The following is a 20,926-nucleotide window of genomic DNA, read 5'->3' on the forward strand; positions in this document are numbered from 1 at the left end:
AGCAAGGGTTTGGGAAAAGAAGCAGAAATGTCTGAGAGATAGTCGGTGCTGCCAGCAGCAGTACAAAACTTGGGATCTGGTGATATCAAAGGATTGAAAATCAAACTGCAAAGTTAGCATAACCTACAAGATGTTTTTGGGAAGATATGGGATTTGCTGTAACCTTATTGTCTAGCTGGAGGTGTTGTGTCTGGCCTAACTGAAAGGGAGAAACTGTTTAAATCCTTAGATTCAGTCAGGAAGAATTAGAAAACTGATGAGGGAACATCCAAACTCTGACAAATTTTTATAATTCACATGTTTTTTGAAGCTTATTTTTGGAAGTTTGAATGTGATGAGAATTCAATGGGTTTGTTTCTTTAGTGGAAGAAGAGATTTGAACTCAGTTTTTCATAAGAACTCAGGTTTGCATAAGGTTTGAACAAAGCTTTTCATAAATGTGCAAATATATCTCCTTTATCTGTTGTTTTTTACAGTTTTCTGATTGTTGGCATTCCCAGCTATTCTTCTAGGCCACCCCCTTCTTCTGCAAGTCCAGAAGGGGTGCAGATTATTTTTTGTAGGATGACTTTTTGATGCTGTCCTTGGTTGCAGGAGAGGCTTGAAGTGGACACACCACGTTTACTCAGCAAAACAGATGAGAGCAGTAGAATTCTTTCCTTTGGTGCCCCTTGTCCACAGGAGCAGTTACTGACAGGGATCTGTTGGCATCATACCTGTGGTGCCAGAGGTCCATTTAGAGGTAGCAAAAATCTCAGCACTTCAAAGCTGCATGGATGGCCTAGAATCTCACTGTTTCCTTAGAGGTATAGGGCATTTTTATCCCCCCTTCCCTGTAAGGAACACACAGTCTGCTTGCATGTTGTGTAAATCTTTAAAACAGCCCTCCGGGAAGTAGCAGGGATGATGCCCAAGTGACAGTCCCATGCAAAATGATGCCCATTGCGACTTTTCAGGGGGGATGCTGTCAAAACAACTAACTTTTCTTTGACCAATGTGCTGCAACAGTAACACAAGACTTCTTAGGAGGAGTCCTTTTCAGAATAATTTTTTTTGCTCTAAAAATTAGTTTTGAGTAGGTGTTCTGATTTTATGCTGAAGAGAATTTGTGCAGTAATTAACACTGTTTTCTCACATCTGAATTTCTAACTGTACTTTGGATCTGTTTTATACTTTTTTAGTCACACTGAAAAGGACATTCTCTCTTGAAATAGTTACAAAATTTTTCTTGTAACTTTCCTCTCTTACTGTTTTATTTTTCTGTATATGTGGCATACTCATGTATGAGGAGGTAGGTTGCATACAAAGGAAAAGCAAAGTAGTTAGAGACAGAATTTTCTCAAATACATAGTTCTTGATCTTGCCTATTTCTTGCACATTGTTGCCAAATAAAAGGCTGCTTAACAAACATGGGGAGTATTAATTAAGGTTATCCAGCCCTTACTTTAAAATTGAGCAATTTAATTTTCACTGAAGTATAATTTTTCAGGTTTTGTGGGAAGAGGAAAAACTTGTTCTTAGAATATAAACTGTCTGTGAAAAAAAAGAAAGTTTTTAATGCTTGTGGCAATGGACACATTGACAGTTGTCAAGTTCCTCCTGAAAATGATGGGACAAAAATGTACGTTTGTTTGGGTTTTATTGATAGAAAACCGAATGTAAGCACACTGTGCAATTCTGTAGAATGTCTTAATCTTGCTTCTATTTGTGCGAATGGTGTAAAGCGATGTCTCAAGGCTTTCATGTGGCACCTCTACTTCTGATGAATGCAGTGATTTCTCTTACTACCTTCTCTTTTATTATATCAGTATAATTGATCCCAGCCATTTTTTTAAATGTTTCAGTGTGCTAGCTCTTCTGCAAAGTAAGCCACATATATTCATGTTTCATGGAGCAGCTGTCCAGTTTTCCGTAACTCATGACGGTAATTGGTGGTGTCTTTATTTCTGCTTTATTCTTCTTTTGAACCTTCTGGGGTTTTTTTTTTTTTTATACCTACTACTGTTGCATATCACCAATTTATTGTGTAAAATCTATGTATAATGACTGTAGGACACTAAACTCATACTTAATTTTTTCCATGTTAGGGTGGGAAGTCTTAATCTTTTTGCTATATGACAGTTCTGATCTTTATGCTGGGATTGGGTGCCTCTTACTATTTCTCGGTTTTTCTGCATTTAGTTTTGTGAAGTTTTGCTCGTGTACTCAATGACACATAAGATTCTGGTCAGGCTAAGTATTAATGTTTACTCCTATCAACTGGATTTATAAAAGTAAAATTATTTGCTAGGATGTATTTTTCATGTTGAGGGACTAGTTGTTACACAGAAAGTCAAACTTCCTTGGAACAAGAAAATATTTTTGACAGCTCTTGTCCCAGAATTGCAGTTTAGTTAGTCCTTCTGATTTTGGGAACAGTTTTCCTTCTGAAAGACCTCTAAAGTAGCTCATACTCACTACCTGATGACTGTCTAGAGAAAAAGAAACTAGAATGACTTTCTGCCCTCTCTACTACAGAACTTCTCTGCATCTCCTTTAGATTTCTTCATATATACATATGTGTATGTGTGTGTATATATATATATATATATATATATACACACATATGCATATAAATATATGGCATTTGTGTCCTGTTGCCAGAAGAAAACAATGCTTGAATTTACTGATTTATTTATTCTGTTTTAAATGTTTGTGTTATGAAAGTAGGGGATGAATGAGGGAGAGAGGAATAAGACACTCTTTCTTTCTCTCCCATTGTTGTTGATCCCTTTGTCTCTTCATTTGTGCCTCCTGACCTCTCCTCCCATACCCCCAGTAATGAAACTGATTCTGAAGTCTTAGCTGTGTTTCTCTATCCCTAGTTTTAGTTGCTTGTTTTTAACCAACAGTATATTTCTAGTCTCTTATTTTTGTGTTCTGCTTGGTGCTTTACAGCCAGTTACACTGGTTGCCACCTTCTTCCTTGTTTCTCATGAAGTTTTCATGAACGCTTTATTTATTGCAACCCTTCGGGGTATATCGTGTGCTGCTCTGTAGTTCAAGAGCTGAATATTCTATAAAAAAACATCTAGAAACAGAAATCATTAAACAGTCTGAGTCATTAGGATATTTCTATGGCTCAAGGAATTGTGGTGTTAATACTATCACTTGAACACGGCACAGTGTTTATGAAGAAGTGTGAGGTGCTTTGAGCAGTGTATTTGGTGATGACATTCCTGAGGTTGACATACCTTTCTTTCTGTAAATAGGTTTGTATTTAGCTATTAAGTACAATTTGGTCTCATAAAATGTTTGTCAGAGTTCGGTATTATGAAAATAATTTTAAAACTACTTTTTTGGTCACCTGGTTGCCTCTGAAGTACTCCAGATAATCTGTTATTTGACAATGACATTGCTTTTTATCAGTTTGTGGCTGTTTGTGATTGTTTTCTTAACTTTTCTCGAGCACTCTCAATGCCTTGGCATTAATGGTGCTGTTGGAGACATTTTGTTATGGATTTTTTTTTTCTTTTTAGCTCATTTTGGTGAGTAGGTTGAAGTGTACTCTTTATAGGCATCTCTGGTCAGGGTTACTGTATTTATGTTTTCCCTTTTCTTGCTGTTGCTAAAATCCCTCTACTGTTCTGTTACGAACATCTTCTCGTACACAGCCCTTCAGTCAAGCGAGAGACTCAGCTAAAGGTCATACTTTTATTTTTTGGGGCTCTGCTTGTATCATAAACATACTGAGTGTGCTTTTTGTTGTGGGAATGCAGAGGAGGATTGCAGCAACTTATTCTTGAATGCTGCCTTTAAGGCTGCATATAGCCTGTTCAGAGGGGAACAAATTTTATACAAAGAAGCAAAGTTAATTATTTGTTACTTTAATACTTATCTGCAAAATTTTTTTTCTTCTTTTATTTGTCTCCACTGACACTTGTTCAGTAATGAAATACATGCTTCCCTCCTGCAAGATTTAAATTCTTTCTGTTTTCTATTGTCAAACCAGCAGAGTGAGAGACCAAAAAACCCCAGAGTTGTGTTCTTGTGTTCGATTTGTAGGCCACTTTTGCAGACTTTATTTAACTGTTCTCATTTGAATTTTCAGCTGTTTTTCTTCATTTTCATGTGCTGTACCTTTCCTCTGCTGTGAAGATTTTTACTTTCCCTAAACATACACACTTTCCAGCTTCCTGCCTGTTTGCTGTAGCAAAATACATGGTTTTCACTGTAGCTCATGTACCTTTCCTTACTGATTGTGGATGCTTTTTGTAAAGGTGTCCACCTTTATGCCTCATCCTTGCCATTGCTTCCCTTGTTTAACACCAATCCATGTGACCTGTGTGCTTTACAGTTATTTTAACATTTTGTCTTTACTTACATGGTTGGCAATTAGAAGTCTCTTCTGACTCAGAGATTCCCGCACTGGTCCTTTCACTTTAATTTTTAATAATTCTGTATATCAAAGAGTTGCATCGCCTGATATAAAGGAGTTTCTCTTTCATCAGTATTCTTACCATATTAAGATCTGTCAATCTTTTCTGTCCATGCCCTCCTCCCTTCTATTTCGTGTTAATTTCCAGGAAAGTGTTGTGGGATAATATTTTCCCAAAGTTCTTAATGATCTGCTGTGTTTCAAAGTTGTTGTTTTTTTTTTCTTTTCCTCTTCTTGCATATGGAATGCATTGTCTATAACTAACACTACAGCACCAGCTATTCTTCAACTCATCTTCTGCTTTAATAGTACCCTTGGGTATCATGTAGGGTTAATTTGTTATTTCAGTCTTGCACCAAAATTCCCTATAACTTTTAGGGTGAAAGATTTACATGTTGCAGCCAGCCTGCCTTGCTGCAATGTAAATATCTGTGGTTACATTAGTTTGTGGTTTTATTTTTCTGTGCTATGTCCAGCGTGTTGGCTCTATTGCAAGCTTGCAGCCAAGGTGTGTTCTGAGATCTGCCGGGAGTCTGGGGGGCTGGATGGATGGGCATGCTGGAGACTGGCAAAGGCTGGGACTGCTTGTGAAGGACAGTGAATAGTGGTAAGAGGGGGTTGAAGGTGCTGGAAGAAATCATTGGGTGTTGCTGAGGGATTTGAGACTGAGAGAGAGCTAAGGGCGTGGTGGTGTTATGTAATTAGAGATTTTGTTGCACCTGTCCCTCTGTACATTCACAGAGATGCAAGAGGGGCTGCCCCAACAACTTTTACAGTGCTCAGCTGTTGGAATTTTGGTGTTCTGCTGCCACCTGAGCAAGGGGAAGTCCTACCACGTGCTTCCAAAATCATCTTGACTTGGAGTTCTGCTTTTAGCAATGTCATTCACTTGCTTATGAGTGGTACAGTTTAAAAAAGTGAATACTTCATGTGGGTGAAGGATTTCTTTATGCTTCCTTAGATAACAACATGGCATTCTCTAGGCAGTAATGGGCATGTCATTTTCTGGCTGCTTTTTGATGAAAGGTGAACTCTACTGTGTCCTTTATCTGTTTCTACTTTAGCAAAGGAAGTGGTTTGGACAGTGAACCCATCCCATGCTGCTTTGAATAGAGCAAACATTAGTGGGAAAGTAATAATGACAAAAATTGTCATAACTTTATCCATCTTATAATATGGTTGATTAAAATTTTATTGCTACACATCAGTTAAGTATTTTCTTTTTGTTGAAATATATTTTTTCTTTATAATTTTTTTTCTGTCTGCTCACTTGTGTGAAAATTTGCTTGACTTTTGTCTTCCTCTTCCAAACAAACAAATGATTTTTGTCTTTCTTTTAGCAAACTGAAAAAGCTAAGTGAAGACAGTTTAACAAAGCAGCCTGAAGAAGTCTTTGATGTTCTGGAGAAACTTGGTGAAGGGTAAGAGCAGCTATTTATAAGAGGATAGGATCAGAGGGAAACAGTACATAAAGCATATGTTGGAATATTATGTTACAGAGAGAGTAACTGTAAATGTCCTAAGGAATAGTTCTAAAGACAAGTTTTAATAATAAAGCAAATGCATACATCAGTAGATTTCCACAGTCCTCAAATATTTTAAGCATTTTTGATGTCTGTTGTTTGTTAACACTGCAAAGGTGCTTGCATCTGTACTGGAATTAAATACTCTGAATCTTGGCCAAGATGCGTTCTTCAGAGGCACATCTTTCCTGAGGTCCCAGCATCCTGAAAAAACCCTCAAACTTCTGCATGAACATATGGCTTCTGTGACTTTTCGTGCATGGAAATGAGAAGCAGTTTGTCTTGTTTTTAAATAATATTTCCTCTCTTATTTCTAGGTCTTATGGTAGTGTGTTTAAAGCAATACACAAAGAGTCTGGACAAGTTGTAGCAATTAAACAGGTCCCTGTGGAGTCAGATCTTCAGGAAATAATTAAAGAAATCTCTATAATGCAACAATGTGACAGGTAGGTATGACATTTCTGTTCCCTTTAAGTGTCTGTGTTAAAATGTGTTTGTACTTGTGCATACAGCTGAAATATATGCAGCTGCAAACTTTTTTTCATGAAAAAGTAAATTGTACAACAAAGGCTTTTAATTAAAGGAATCACTTTGCAGACTTCCTCCTGTCCTTACTTTGGATTGAAGGAAGTACAAATAGTGTACAGAACAGAAACTGTGGAAAGAATAAATACTCACCTCTACTTGGAATTCTCTATACTTGCTTCCCTTTACTTGCACTGTCAAGCGTGAAGGTTACTGTTTCCTGTCTTTGTGAATTCTGAGTTAATCTGTTTCAGAAGATGAATAATGATGTTTCTAACACAAAATTAATGACTAGCGGTTAACTTCTCTTGGTTACCTTTTTTTGTGCAGGAACATACATTTTAAAAGGTGAACAGTCTTGTAGTAGTTCTGGTGGTCTCTTGTTCATAAATGACATATCTTATGATGGCTGGTCTTGTAGAATTGGAGGCCTTGACATCAAGCGTCTTCCAGGTTGCAGAAGTTAATTTGCATTTCCTGTAATCTATGGAGTTTTGGGCTGTAACTTCAAAATCAGATTTGTTAGAGTCAGTTATAATTCATGTCTGATCAGTGGTATGAAAGTCTGTTTTTGTAACTTGAAGTGCAACCAGGAAAGTTTTGCGCTCTAGTTAGGCAAAACTTTCATTAAAACGTTGATTACTTTAGTCATTAACTTGGTGAATTGTATGTGGTCTGTTACTGCTCAATTGTTTGTACTTTTGTGGTGTGTCTGTGTGAAGTTCTGTCTTTAACTGAAAAATGTGCTCTTAGTTCACAGTGATCAGTACTCATCTCAAATTAAAAGATAATCCTTTTAATATAGTCTGAATTAATTCAGATTTGCTGCTGAGTGTTATGCTGAGGTCTTACATGAAGCTTGACTGGACTGCTCCACAGCATCTTAACTGTACTGTTCCACAGGGTCATGAAGGAGGAGAGAAATTTCAAATATTTATCCTTAAATATAGGGATAGAGACCTCAGAGTACGTTGTATCTAGCACATGAGAATGCAGTTGTTATTCAAACGTTTTTAGAACTTCTGCCTGCAAGTCTGATCTGAGCATTTGGGACTGTTGAAAGCAGTGGACCTTGTAATTCATTCCTTTCTGTCATTAACTGCTCTGAATGCTGGAAACTTGTTGCATGTGTAGACAGGGGAATGAGAGGAAGAGGAGGGATTTGTGGCTTTTTTTTTTCCCCCTCACACATTCCACAAAGATGTCTGGTAAGATTATTTCAGGTGATAGTAAAAGAATTTGGGACCCTTGAGTTCCTCTTAATTCTTTTCATCCTGATGAGACTATTTTTTTGTCTGGCCAGCCAGTTGGAATTTTGTAATGGGTACAGATGAAAAAGGAAGCAGCAATCTCGTTTGTCTGCTTAATTGTGGAACTAGATTTGATGCCCAGAGTAGGTCCTCAACTCTTTCTGTACACTGAAGAAGAGTTAAAATATGCTTGTTTTGGGTCTTCTTGTTACTGTGCTCTTAAATGAAGCAGGGGGGGATAAAAATAATTATTTCCATTTAGATGAAGGAAGACATAGGATAAGCTGGAAAATGGTACCTTATGAATTCTCATAGACGCTTCTATCATTGACCCCATGGCAGCCCTTAGTTGCTGCACAGGCTTGAGCCATGTGAGCTGCCTGGAAGCAGTGGTGAAGGTTGTAGTTTATGTACGTCTGCAAGTATTGGACCAGGATTGAAATAAATACTTAAATGTCTGTAAAATATACTGACAGAGAAAAGAAGTGGTGACGCTGGAGAATTTTCTAAAAGTTTCATCTCTTTTTTTCTGTACTATACTTCTTGTGACACTTTCATTCATGTCTCAGGTGGGCCTCCTCAGCCTTATTTTTGTGTCCTCTGTTCTGTCCCTCTTTTCTCTGCCCTTGTTCTTTGTTTCCTGGTTGTCTTTGAACAATATACTTCATTTGGTATCTACTGGACATGTACTATTGTGTAAATTTTTTTAAGAGTTCAGAATTTCAGAACACAAATCTTCCTTCACTGGACAAGATGCAGCCATTCTCTGGTTGAAAAGAAGGTTTGGGCTGCAGCTCTGCCTCATGCTCTTGTATAGGTGTCACGTGCCTTTGTGCAAATGCAGTGCTGTGCAGTACTGATGGGAGGGATGACAGGCACACTTTTTAGTACTTGATTTTCACATGGGATGATTCCACAGATATTACAGGAAGGTACTGAGTTGTTGCAGCATCTCAAATAAAAGATGATTAAATCTTAACACTTTACTCTTTCGTTCTTCTCCATGCCCATTTCTAGCACTAGCTGGGCTTTATGTGCTGAAGCTCTTCCAAGGGGAAAAACATGTATTCCAAGACAAGCAGTTGATCTGGAAAAGTCTGGTCTATATAGTTAACTGGGACAAGGCTTTAAGTAAATGTGAACAGTGTTTTGAGACTGCACATTTGATGTTTTGAAAAGATCACCTTGTCCTGATTGATAATACCCATTTTTTACTAGGAATAGGAACTCAGTGTAAATCTGGCAAGAGACTGTCACAAAAATCAGTGGGTTTTCTTCAGAAGTAATAATAGCCTTCCTCACTTAATGAATTTTTAAGGAGCAGGATCAGTATGTTGTACTTGTAAATGGTAGGCATTTTGATTAGTTAGGAGGAGACTGACCCACCTTGCCTTCTGTAGAGGCAAGTTCCTTTAGTATTAACAGTTGCTCTTAAATGAAGTAGTTTGCTGATAATTTTGACCTATCTTTTGTAAAGATAGCACCATATTGCAGGAGGCAGACATAGGTCCTGTCTTTTTATTGTATCAGTTTTCTCACCAAGAGTTTTGCTACCAGACGTGCTGATTCTAAAATATAATTCCTTGCTCCAAAACCAAATGGTCTCTGATTCACAATGTAGGTGTTCTGATGAGAAACCACTGTCTGAAATCTCAGTATCTTCCTTTCCAAGTTTGTGGGAGGTGGATGGCAATTGACCTGTAATCTCCATTATTCAAGTTCTTGCAAAAAAACCCTACCCCAAACCTTCAATCTTTTATTTCCATAAATATACCTTTTAATACCTCTTCTGAATCATGAACCTTGTTAGGTTTATCACATCTATTTCTACCTTTCTTTTGCTGGTGACTCTAAAGAAACATTATATCAAGTGACAGATGATGAGTAGTGAAGCAATAAGTTCTGTTCATGACAATACTATCCCTTCACATGAGTTTGAAAATGCATTTGCGAATCCAGAAGTCTTGTTCAAACCAGCGAGTCTACCTCTGTGCTGGAAATAAGTTCATGTTTGCAAAACTGTGAAAACATGGATCAGCTTCCATGTTATTTTGCTCAGGAGAGAAGAAAACAAGGCAGTCTTTTTAAGAAGGAAAACATTCTATAGCTTTGTTAGATATTGAATGAAAGACTTAAAAATTGAGAGGCCTTAGAGGAGAGAAAAACAAAGCTTTTTGTCAGAAGACTAATGTCTGGGAAAACTATTTAAAGATTACTGGAAACTTGTTATGTATATATTATATGTCGTAGTGCCTTTATAATTTTCTTAAGTAGTCAGATTGTGCTCTAGGGTTAAGCTAATTACCACTTTAAAATGTATATGGTTGCACTTGCTCTTTAACTTGTTAGTGTGTAGCAAACTGTAATTTGTAACAACAGTTGTGCTAATGATTTCTTTTTCTGCTGCTTAATTAATCTATTTACGTAACCTTTTTTTTTGTCTAGTCCCTATGTTGTCAAGTACTATGGCAGCTATTTTAAGAACACAGATCTATGGATTGTTATGGAATATTGTGGAGCTGGCTCTGTTTCGGACATAATTAGACTGCGTAATAAAACGGTGAGTTTGTTTTTTTAATTACTTATTTTTTTAAATTACTTACTAAAATTAAATTGTGAATTAAGACTAGAAGCCACAATAGAAGCTGGAGTTATGAGACAAGATCTTGACTGATGCCAAGGGGCCAGTCTGTGCCTTGGTTCCTCAAGAAACAAGCTCATGCAGTTACTGACTATCTTTGTGTGTTCCTCTGCGGAGTGATCATCAGCAGAAGCAAAAGCATTTTGAATTACGAAGATCTTATGAGTTTCTTGAAAATTACTGCTTTGTTCAAGGCAAAACTGTGGCTTCTTCCACTTACTCCTTTCACCTCACAGTCTGTTAGCAGGCCACTTAGTGCATGCGTGGTTTTGAAACAGGCATAAGATTGTCTTGTTCTCACTCAGTAATGAAGGGAGCATGAGAAGTAACTGGCATTACTTAAGGAATGAGAAGGGGAAGAGATTTGCATTAAGGAGTGTGAGAGGGAACCAAAATGAGTTATATTAAAGTGTCTTAGTGGATTTATAACAGCAGTAATGTAGAGGAAACCTGTAGGAAGCAGGCTTTATTATTTCTAATTAAGAAACAACTTCTCTGAAAAGTGTTCTGTTGTAGGTGTCAAACAATCTGTAGTTTCTTTGAGTCCTTTGTTTTCAGTAGTGGGCTGTAACATGAGGTATTCCTTTTACCAGCAAGTACTCCGAGGTGACACTCTACTTTGCTGAGCTTCACGTTTTGTAACTGCACCCTGAAATGTTCCTTGCACCATACTTGGGATCAGAGTGGAAAAGTGGAGGAGAGAAACCCAACGTTTAAGCTTAGAAAATAAGACAAAACAGAAAATGGAATTAGGTTTGTTAGGAAGGTGATGTCCAACTCCTTTGGAAAAGGTGGCTTGTGTTGGTGCTGCTGTAATTTTCAAGTGATGATTAGGGACAAGCCAAAACTGATGGAAGATTTCTGGAGTTTTGCAGCTTTTAAAATTGGTGTTCTTGTTCTTGCAGTTGTACATTATCCAGGAATCAGTAGCTCTGATAAGAAATGGTGCAAGCTACTGCAGAATTAAAAAAAAAAAAAGAAACAAAAAGCTTCCAAGAAACGAAACACATTTAGAACACGATTTAGGAAAAAAGGAGGAAACTTAGTGTGTGCATTGATAGCAAATGCTTGAATTTTTATTTAAGAAAAGGTGTGCATATGTATGTCTGTATATTAAATAAATCAGGCTATCTAATTTCTCTTATATGTATTTTAGGATATTGTCATAGCAGATATATTAAAGATTTGAGGGGAAGAGATATTTGAGTCTTGGAACAAATGCATACTGATGATCCGACAAACTACCTCTTCTACTGCTGTTCGTGGTTAAAGTCAATATGATAAAATAGCATGAATTCTTTTTAGGGAAAAGAATAATCAGTAAATACATAGATACATTTGATAAAGCTGACATATCTTTTGTAAAGGCAAGTCATGCTGTGTGTGGCTAGTAGAGTTCTATAAAGTTGATGGGGACGCAGTTAGTGCTGGTTGGTGTAAAGTTGATCTGGATCTACTGAAGGGTTTTTGGACAAACTGCCACACCAGAGGCTCTTCAAGAAAATACACCTGTAATGGAGGGAACGAGGGAGTTCTGTCACGGGTGGGTAATTGTTTTAAATTTAGAAAACAGGGTGTAAGTGGTCATTTTGGGCCGACTGCATAGGTCTGTGCTATCTTCTTTCAGAAAGAGAGTACAATACTGATGAGAAAGGTTATATTCCTAATGGTTAAAACTGGGAAAGACTTGAAAGGCTTCATGATACTGAGAAAATAAGCACAAGTAAATGTGAAAAAATACATTTGACTTGGTGAGAGGGGTGAATTCTTTATATTCAGGTTCGTGAGCACTTCAGCTTAATGTTTAGAAATAGTTGAATAAGTAAAGTGGTTGTCAAAGATTACAATAGTACCAAGGCCTTAGGAGAACTATGGAAGTTAGAGGAAGCTGACAAGTAAAGAATACTTCTCTAGAAGGAGATTCCAAATGAATTTGGATACTTTTGTGCTGAGAAGAGGTACCTGGAGGGAGAAATGTGGTGAAACACTTTGAAAATCGTGAGTAGCTCAAAGAAAGTAAGATACAGGTATCTTACTGTTATTACAAACCAAGAGATCCCTTGTGATAGGAGATGCAAAGCAAAAATTCTTTCTTTTCACATGATGATGAGGTCCACTGTATAGTTATAGAAGTTCACATAGAGGCTAGGAGTTGGTTTTCAAAAGGCAGATAAATAAGACAAGGAAAAAAAAACTGTGACTGCGTGCAAGTATTTAATGGCCGGGACAGGAAATCCATGTGCTTTGGATCTCCGGGAAGGTGAAGCAGGCAACTGTCACAGTTTGACATGTGCTTACATTCAGACAGGCTAGAAGGTTAGACAGAATTTTTGTTCTGGCTTAGGATATGGGGTGTTCTGGTGCATATAACCAAAAAAAAAGAAAAGCAAACTTCCCCATTTCTCACTTGCAGTGCCTACGTCTTGCAAGTTTTGGAAGATTTAGGCAGCGGCTTTGGACTTGTTTATATTCTCTTGCTCTTTGTGGAACAAGAGAATATAATTGTCTTGTTCCCAAGATTGCTGTGTGATGGGAAGCTTGTGACTGTGTTATTGAAATGAGGCTTAGAGTACTTGAGCATTCTGTTGAGGACCTTGCATGTTAGATATTTATGTATTTTTAAAATGGAAACAAGAAGTGGTTTCATAAGAAAAAAAGTGTCTTCACTTGCAAGCAAGGAGACAATTGATTCTTATTTTGTCAGAATGTTTACTGAATATGGTCAGACACATGCGGTTATGTCTTCTGTAACTTAAGATGTCAGATGATGACTGTGGCTGGGCCAAGGAAAGGTTTATTTCCTGCTGCTTCATATGTAAGGAAAAGAAACAAGGTCACTATCATTTGAACTTGATGATCTTGATCTTAAAGGTCTCTTCCAACCTAAATGGTTTTATGATCATATCAAATTAAGTCATAGGAAAAGGTGGATATCTCCTCATATTTGGGGAGGAGACATTAATACAAACACACATATTTGCCCTTGTTGCTTGTCTCTAAGAATTTACTCACTTTCTTTTTCTGTAGCTGTGATTCCCATACTTTCTCAGAAGTTGTTTGTCTAGAAAGTGAATTCTGGGCTTTGCTCTAATGGAACAAAAGCCAAGGGAAGCAGAATTCAAAGCTGGGGAAATTTTTAGTGACTATTGGGAGCCTATTCACACAAAGTTTTCAGCTTGGCAGGAGAAGGGTCTTGTCCAAGAGGCCCAAGCCACTTTTCTGAAGTTAAATGGACCCCTGGAATTCTGCCTGTGTGCCAGGCAGATCAGCAGCGCTTTAGCAAGTTTATGATGCCTGTTAGCTCATCTGAGGTGTGGTGTTCATCAGTCCAAGGCAACAAAACTTAGATCTAGTTTTGTCTGCTTTTCTCAGAGACTGGTTTGGGAAGTATGTGTATCTTGTTCAGTCAAACTGTGGGCTACTGCCAGAACGGGCAGTTCTGCTGTTATCTATGACTGATGTTATCTATGACTGATGTTATCTATGACTGATGTGTTCCTGCCTTTTCCATGCCTCAGATGCAGTGCCTGTGTGTGGCTGGAGGGTGATCTTGGATACATTTGATGATGTGACCAGGGGAACTTTTTCCTCTCTAGTCTATCTTCCCCACCCCCTCACATGAGCTAACTCAGTACCTAAAATGCCAGCACAGTGTCTTGATCTGATGTAAGAGAGACATTGGGAATGAGCAGTGGGGAAAGGGAAGGAAAAGAAGGTATGAGACTGACTTTTCCAGTGGCAGCTTGCAATAGAATGAGGTAATTACAATGTGAAGCAACACTTTAAGTCATGCTGGCATGTGGGGGAGTATTTACACACCACCAACCATGCCCTCTCTAATGATCTTAGGGTGCACTTGATCATCTACTGATGGTGATCAACTGAATCATTCTAATCTTGACTCTTTTGGGGACCAAATTCAAAAGTTGACAGTAGCATACCATGTGGTGGCTATGCAGTAGGTTTGAGAAAATCATCTTATTTGGGTCAGTACTGTGACAAGTGACAAGTATAACAGTGTACTGTTGTATAGGTAGTATGCTGTTAGGCCCAGGGGTTCTGCATTTATATCTAAAATCACTTCCTTTATATGCCAATTTATTTGACAGTTACAGATACATTACTCCATATGTTTTTAATGATTGTCTTCTGCCATATTTTCTTAGGTGATTACTTTTTTCCTGTGTTTAAATTCCAGTAAATCAAATGAATGGTGTATCTGAGTCTCTAGATGCTGTGTTTGAATGTCCTCCTGGTTTTGCTTTCTCTGTATGCTACCATGAGGATCCAAGGCAAATCTTTTGTTATCTCTCTGGGCTAAAGGCATTTTGCTTATGTGGATGCTGTTTTGCAGTTGTAGGCAGTCACGTTTCTCAGTAATTTCACAGTTAAAATAGTTTCAGTTTGTAGACCTTTACTGCACTGAAGTACATGTGGTTAACAGCTGTAAATCAGTTATCTAAAGTCTGATAACTCCTACATTTTTTTTAAGTAGCATCTATTGCAGTATAACTTCCTCAGTTGACCTCACATCTATTAATTAGTAACCAGACAGTCTATACACAAAGACTGACATTTCTTCTGTACTGGCTACCTTGCTTAATTGATCTTGGTGACCATGGGCAAGTCCATCCTGGATATGCTGCTGACCGTGTTCTGTCAGTCAGCCTTCCAGGATGTGAATCGAGTCAATGGGCCAGTCAGCTTCGTTACTGTTCAGATGCTGATCTTTAGGCCAACACTCTTTAAGTACTTTTCTGTGCAACCAGGCTGTGAAAAAGGAGGAAAGAAGTTGATCACAAATGTTGTGGCTTACTTATTCTATGTCTAACCTTAAAAAGCAAAGTAGTTTAGCTTCAGCAGTGCAACACAGATATTCTTCAGTGCTTGTCTAATAAAATCCTTACTATGGCTCTGAATGGTTGACTGTTACATAAATACTGAATGGAACTATCTTAATTTTGGGGAATTATTTTTCCTTAGTTCTTTAGAGTAACATTGTAAGTTCCTTAAAAAATGGGTTGTAGTGTTTGAATCTTAGAATGGTAGACCTTTCTTTTAGCTTTGCAGTAAAATTATATTCATCTGCTTGGAAATTAGCTCATAGGAGAAAATTTTCATCTCAGCAAAAAAAGTATTTGTCTGTGTGCCAGAAATAAAAATGCATGTTATGCATTGGCTGATTTTCGTGAAAGAAGAGGAAGTTCAAGCTACACTGTTATTCATCTGTTTCCAAAATAACTGTGTGTATATTACATGCGTGTACAGCTGACCAAAAGAGTATTCATAAGTTGGAAAGTTTCAGAATGAAGATTGACTGTGCAGCATCCTCTGGTACATGTGCAGTGGGAAATACTAATTGTCTGCTCTTCCCCCTTTTTCTACAGGACTCTGTTAGCAGACCATGCTCAGTCAGTGAGGAATAATATGGTAGTAAAATAATACATGCTTTCAAGTCTGGTGTTTATTTGCAAAATACTATAGCAGTTGCTCTGAAGACAGAATTATCTTTCCCTAGACTTTACTTAACCTTCATCTTTTCATTTAAATAAATACTGTTGTTAACTAGTGCTGTGAACATCTACAGGTCAGTTGTAAGGAGAATTGGCTTCCCTGATGATTTTGGTAGTTTCCTACCTATGTTATCCAAGATAGGTACATAAAATGTTGGAATTCGTTTTGTGGGCAGTCTTAAAACTGTTGATACACATGTAATAATAAAAAACTCAGCATCATATAATTCACTGACTTTCTGCTTTTAAAGTGTGTTTCTTGGAAGAAAGCTTACAAAATAGTTCTTCAGTTCTAATGGATGTATTTGCTGGGTTTCACAATCTCAGAATCACAGAATATTCTGAGTTGGAATTTTACATTTGCTACTGATCTCTCAGTAGCAGTTGGGTCACTGCTGAAAGCTGAGAGAAGCTATAATATGTTGAGGGGGAGTTAAAATTTTCACTTTCTTTTCTGAATATGCAGCAAGACAGTCTGTACAGATCAACAGCTCTCCTTTCCCTCCCCACCCTTCCCCAAGTTTCAGAAGACAAATTCATGGAACTTCTTAGGAGAACGGCAGAAGTTGCATCTGTGGTTCAAAGTCAGTTACTCTTTTTTCAATCTGAGCTGCTAAAGATTTTTCAAATAAAATATATTTAGAATTACTTAATCTGAGCAGCAGCTTTTTTTTCTCCTCTTGTAAATAAGTCTTGGTATTGCCAGTTTTAAGTTGCTGAAACAATAAAATGACCATGTAAACACAGACTATAAGGAAATTTATAATAAAGTCTTCCAGTAAGAGGTAGTTGTATAAATGAATGTTTAATCAGGTCAGTCATCTGTTAGTATCCTGTATACAGCTCGCGTGGCAAAACACACAAAGTTTTATTCCTGTTATAATAAAGGGTTGAAGTGAAACCTTATTGCCTTCCCCCACTGCTCTTTCCCCTCAAAGAACCTCATCACTGTTTGCCTTGGAAAGCCAGAACTATCAGCTGATTTTTTTAATGTATTTCCCATTCGAGTCAACCTCTCTGCATATAAAGGTATAATCTAGGCAATAAAATGTGTTTCAATTCAAGGAATTAAGCCAAGTCTCATTACAGTCTTTCATATATGTTTTATTTTACAGTAAAAAAATCTGTGTTTAAAGTTGGGATGGATTTATTACTGTATGTTATTGTGGTGAGGAAGTGGAGGAAATGTAGAAAAACTGCACGTAAAAGAAAGGTTACTCATTTGAAATTGGATGTTTATTTTAGAGGTGCTGAGGAAAGAGGTGAACAGTGTGCCAGGGGTTTGGAACAAGTGATAATTTTACTTTGGAAGGGACCTTTGGAAGTCATCTATTTGAATCTACTGTTCCAGGGAAGGGTAACTTTGAAGTCCAGTTAGTGTGCAGCATCTTGTTCAGCTCAGTTTTAACAGTCTGAAAAGGGGGAGATAGAGCAGTCTTTCTCTCCAGCCCTGTGAACTTCTTTCTTCCTGTATCTTCTATGAGGATATTTTTGCTTTATCTGTCCTTTAAATTGTTTGAAATTGCATTGAAATATCTGCTCTTCTTCAAACAAGACAAACCATGCTCCGTCAGCTTGGTACATCACATGTTCTAGCCCCCAGTGCTGCACCCCCCAGGCAGTTTTTCTTCTACGTCTTCAGGATTCCTCAGATTTAGCTAAAAACAAGTATTATTGGAGACTGCCAACAGTCTTTGTAAAGCCAAACTAAATGCCATCCACAGCTCTCTTCATAGGAAAGTGACCAGGTTAATTTGGCACAATTTCCTTCTGGTCAACGTGTGCTGGCAGTTTCCAACCTTTTTTACCCTTTGTGGGTCTAAAAATTAACTTCTGTGAGGATTCGCCCTGTAATATTCCGGGGACTAAGAATGAGCTGACCAGCCTGTAATTCCTCAGGTCATTCTTCCTGCCCTTTTTGAAGATGAGGGTATCATAAGGGACAGCCTGATTGCTGTAACTTAGTAAGACTGATAAGAAGTAGCCTTGAGTTGGCATTAGCCAACTTCTTGACACCTTTGTTTGTCCAATTTAATGGAATAATTCCTAACTTGCTGCACTTTGCTAGTAAGCAGAGACAACTGAGAGCCAGAGAAACCCTACTAAAAACTGATGCTAAGATGTTTAAGAGATTTCTGCATATTTTGTCAAAAGATTGACCACTCCATTTAGCAGCAGGACATTTTTTTTTAAATTTATTTTTTCTTTTTTTCCCCCCCTGCATATAGACCAATACCAGGTCTTTGTGTTATTTGTTTTACAGCCCAGTTGCAAGTTCGCCCTAGCCTGGGCCTTCTTAATTCTGCTCCTTAGTGTCCAGGCAGTGCTTCTTTATTTGTCGTTAGTAATCTGTTCCTACTTTTCGTATGCTTTCCTTTTTGCACTTCAGCTCAGTCAGGAGTTCTTAGTTCATTCAAGATGGCCTCCTGCTGTGTTTACTTGTTATCTTGCATGTCAGGAAGGGCTTCTTTCATACTTGGAGGAGGTTGCCCTTTATGCTGAACTAGCTCTGCAAGGTCCCATTGCTCTTTAGGGCAGGTTACCCTGACATCCCACTTACTAGTTCCTTTAATAAGCTGAGGTTTGCTATCTAGAGATCTGGTTCTGATATTTTCTTTTATCACTTCCCTCCATAACTTAACCTCCACCATCTCATAGTTGCTTGCCGAGGCTACCTCTGCAGGTTTTTTTTTGTTATTGTTGTTTGTGGTTTTATTTTTTTATTTTTATTTTTTTTGTAGTAGCCTGTCATGTTGCTCTCCCAGCAGGTGTTGAGGTGGTTGACACAATGGCCTGTGATCAGAGGTCTCTCCCACTACTGAGGATGACTTCACCTACTTCATCTCTTTGGGTGATTTGCAGCAAATGTTATGGTGGCATCCAACATCTGGATGGCATCCACATCACCATTTGGCCTATTCTTCTGATTTTAATATACAAACTTTCAACAAGGTTAAAGTCCATAGAAGAGCTGCATGTTTGCAGTGCTCAAACCTGTCCATCCTTCCCACTTGTTGCTTGTGAGGAGCCTGTATCCATCTCTCACAGCATCCTAGTTGTGTGAACCCTCCCTCTGTGTCTCTAATTCCAGTGACATCGCAGTTGTGCACAGGCTGGCAGTTCTTCCTGTTTGCATCACAGACTGTATACTTTTGTACATAGGGTTTCAGTTGTACCTTCTGCCTTACTTCCTCTTAAAAGGAGTGAGAAAACCTTGGAATCCCATGTGATATGTGCTTCCTCATTCTCTGTTCCTCCACTTGCCTGAAGGCTTTGCTTTCTGTTCCCTGGTGAACCTTGTTTTAAAGCTCTTCCCACTAGGTTAGCAAATATACTCTTGACCTCCTCTGTCAGGTAGATCCTGTTTCTTCCTGGTAGTCCTCATTCCTCTGAGGATCCTGTGTTAATAAAAACACTATTGCTTTTTGGCTATTAGCAGGTCTGCTGGAAGCTGGTGATCTGCAGATGCTTCTACTTGAGGCTTACCCTGGTCTGGCAGGATCAAGACTACCATGCTGATCCTTGTTTGCTTACACAGGTTGTCCAAGCTTTCTCTTGGTGATGCTGTCAGGACCAGGGGGGATGGTATGAACAGGTGTGTAGTTTGTGAGCCAAGTGATCGGTTTGCAAATGTGTTTTATATAATGATAAAGTTGCTTTTAAACAGTGACAACAGGTTAGTGCTTCATGTTGGAAAGGTTGCATTGTTTTAGTGAACCTGTGGTAAGGACTTCAGTGAAGTTCTAGACCTTATTCACTGAAAAGGGCTTTGAACAACCAAACCGTCTAAATTGGTGCTGATCGCAACTGTGTGTAGACATGACAAATGCATGTTGTTGTGCTAGTGAATCGTAGTTAAAATCTGTTTCTCATGTTAGCTGCGCTTAGTACAGTGCTGAAGAGGCTCTCTAATTCTCTACATTACTTCTGACGTTCTGCTCTACATCTGGTTCAGTACTTCATAGATGTCTTAGAGCAAGCTGGAACTTGGTAGTGAAGAATAAGGGTTGAAGAGTCTTTCATATTCTGATCAGTTCTTGATCCCCTTATGTCTGTGTATGTCAGCTAATGTTAAGCATTGACCATGAGAGGTGCTTAATATTTCCTGAAATAGTTTTCCATATGACCCAGTAGATATGTTTTAGATAATTTTACTTTGCTTCTAGGCTCTAGTAATTTTCAAATTTCAGATAGAAGACTGATGTATTAGCACTGTCTTTAATTATCTAGCACAAAAATGCTAATTTAATGAGAAGATGGGATCTGTTGCATATTATATTCAAGAAAAAATACTGAGATTACATAATCAAAAATAAAATCTGAAAAAATACCAACACTGATCATCACCTGTGCAGTGAATATTTGTTATTATGTCTATTACAGCATATTTTCTGTAAGATTTTACATGCAGCTTGACTTGGGTTCAGTAAAAAGAACTTGCTGCATCCCTTCATATGATCCTATGCCTAAGTTGTTATACTCGAGTAAAACTGGTAATTTTCCTATGATAGTGAGTTCTTGTTCCACCCATTGCAGTAATATTGAGGTGTCTCCATGCTATAATATAGGAGTAAGTAGAGATTATCTGAAAGTCTTAAACCAAATCTTGTTACCATAAGTAATTTAGATGGTATGGTTTGGTATCTCACTCAAAGACAGGCTGTGATTTTGTTTGAAGAGCACTGTCTTCACATAGAGCATGCAGATCTCATTATAAAACAGAGATGAAATGTAGTTGCTCTGAAAGGGAAGTGATTTCAGGAGAGTGTAGTCTTATTGAAGTTTGTAGCAGGCAGTGGGAACTATAATCTAGCACTGACTTCTGGTTAGAGCTGCAACTCTAACAGCTCTTTCTCCTTGAAGCTTTCTGCCCTAATTCTTAAGTTATATGTCAAATATTACAAGTGGGAATAGTATAATTGTAACTGTCATCTCTTTTCCCCTGCTTATTTGTTCACCTTCCTGCATCTCAGGTTTTTAGTTAGTCCAGCTTCTTTTTTAGTGAAGGAGAGCTGTGTGATTATGATAAGATGGGTGATGTTCAAGCTTCACAGCTT

General features: G+C 38.0%; 1 protein-coding gene across 1 annotated transcript in view; it reads left to right on the top strand.

The window, feature by feature from the left end:
• Window positions 1–20,926, top strand: part of STK3 (serine/threonine kinase 3) — a 124,819-nt gene that overhangs the window by 1,638 nt on the left and 102,255 nt on the right. The window contains exons 2-4 of the mRNA XM_027900435.1: window positions 5,758–5,838; window positions 6,258–6,386; window positions 10,161–10,275. Coding sequence (XP_027756236.1) covers window positions 5,758–5,838; window positions 6,258–6,386; window positions 10,161–10,275 — 325 coding nt within the window. The remainder of the gene's footprint in view (window positions 1–5,757; window positions 5,839–6,257; window positions 6,387–10,160; window positions 10,276–20,926) is intronic.

The sequence above is a fragment of the Empidonax traillii genome, unplaced genomic scaffold, assembly GCF_003031625.1.
Source record: "Empidonax traillii isolate 1590-97213 ecotype Southwest subspecies unplaced genomic scaffold, ASM303162v1 scaffold729:size315501, whole genome shotgun sequence".
In the NCBI taxonomy this organism is placed as follows: Eukaryota; Metazoa; Chordata; class Aves; order Passeriformes; family Tyrannidae; genus Empidonax; species Empidonax traillii.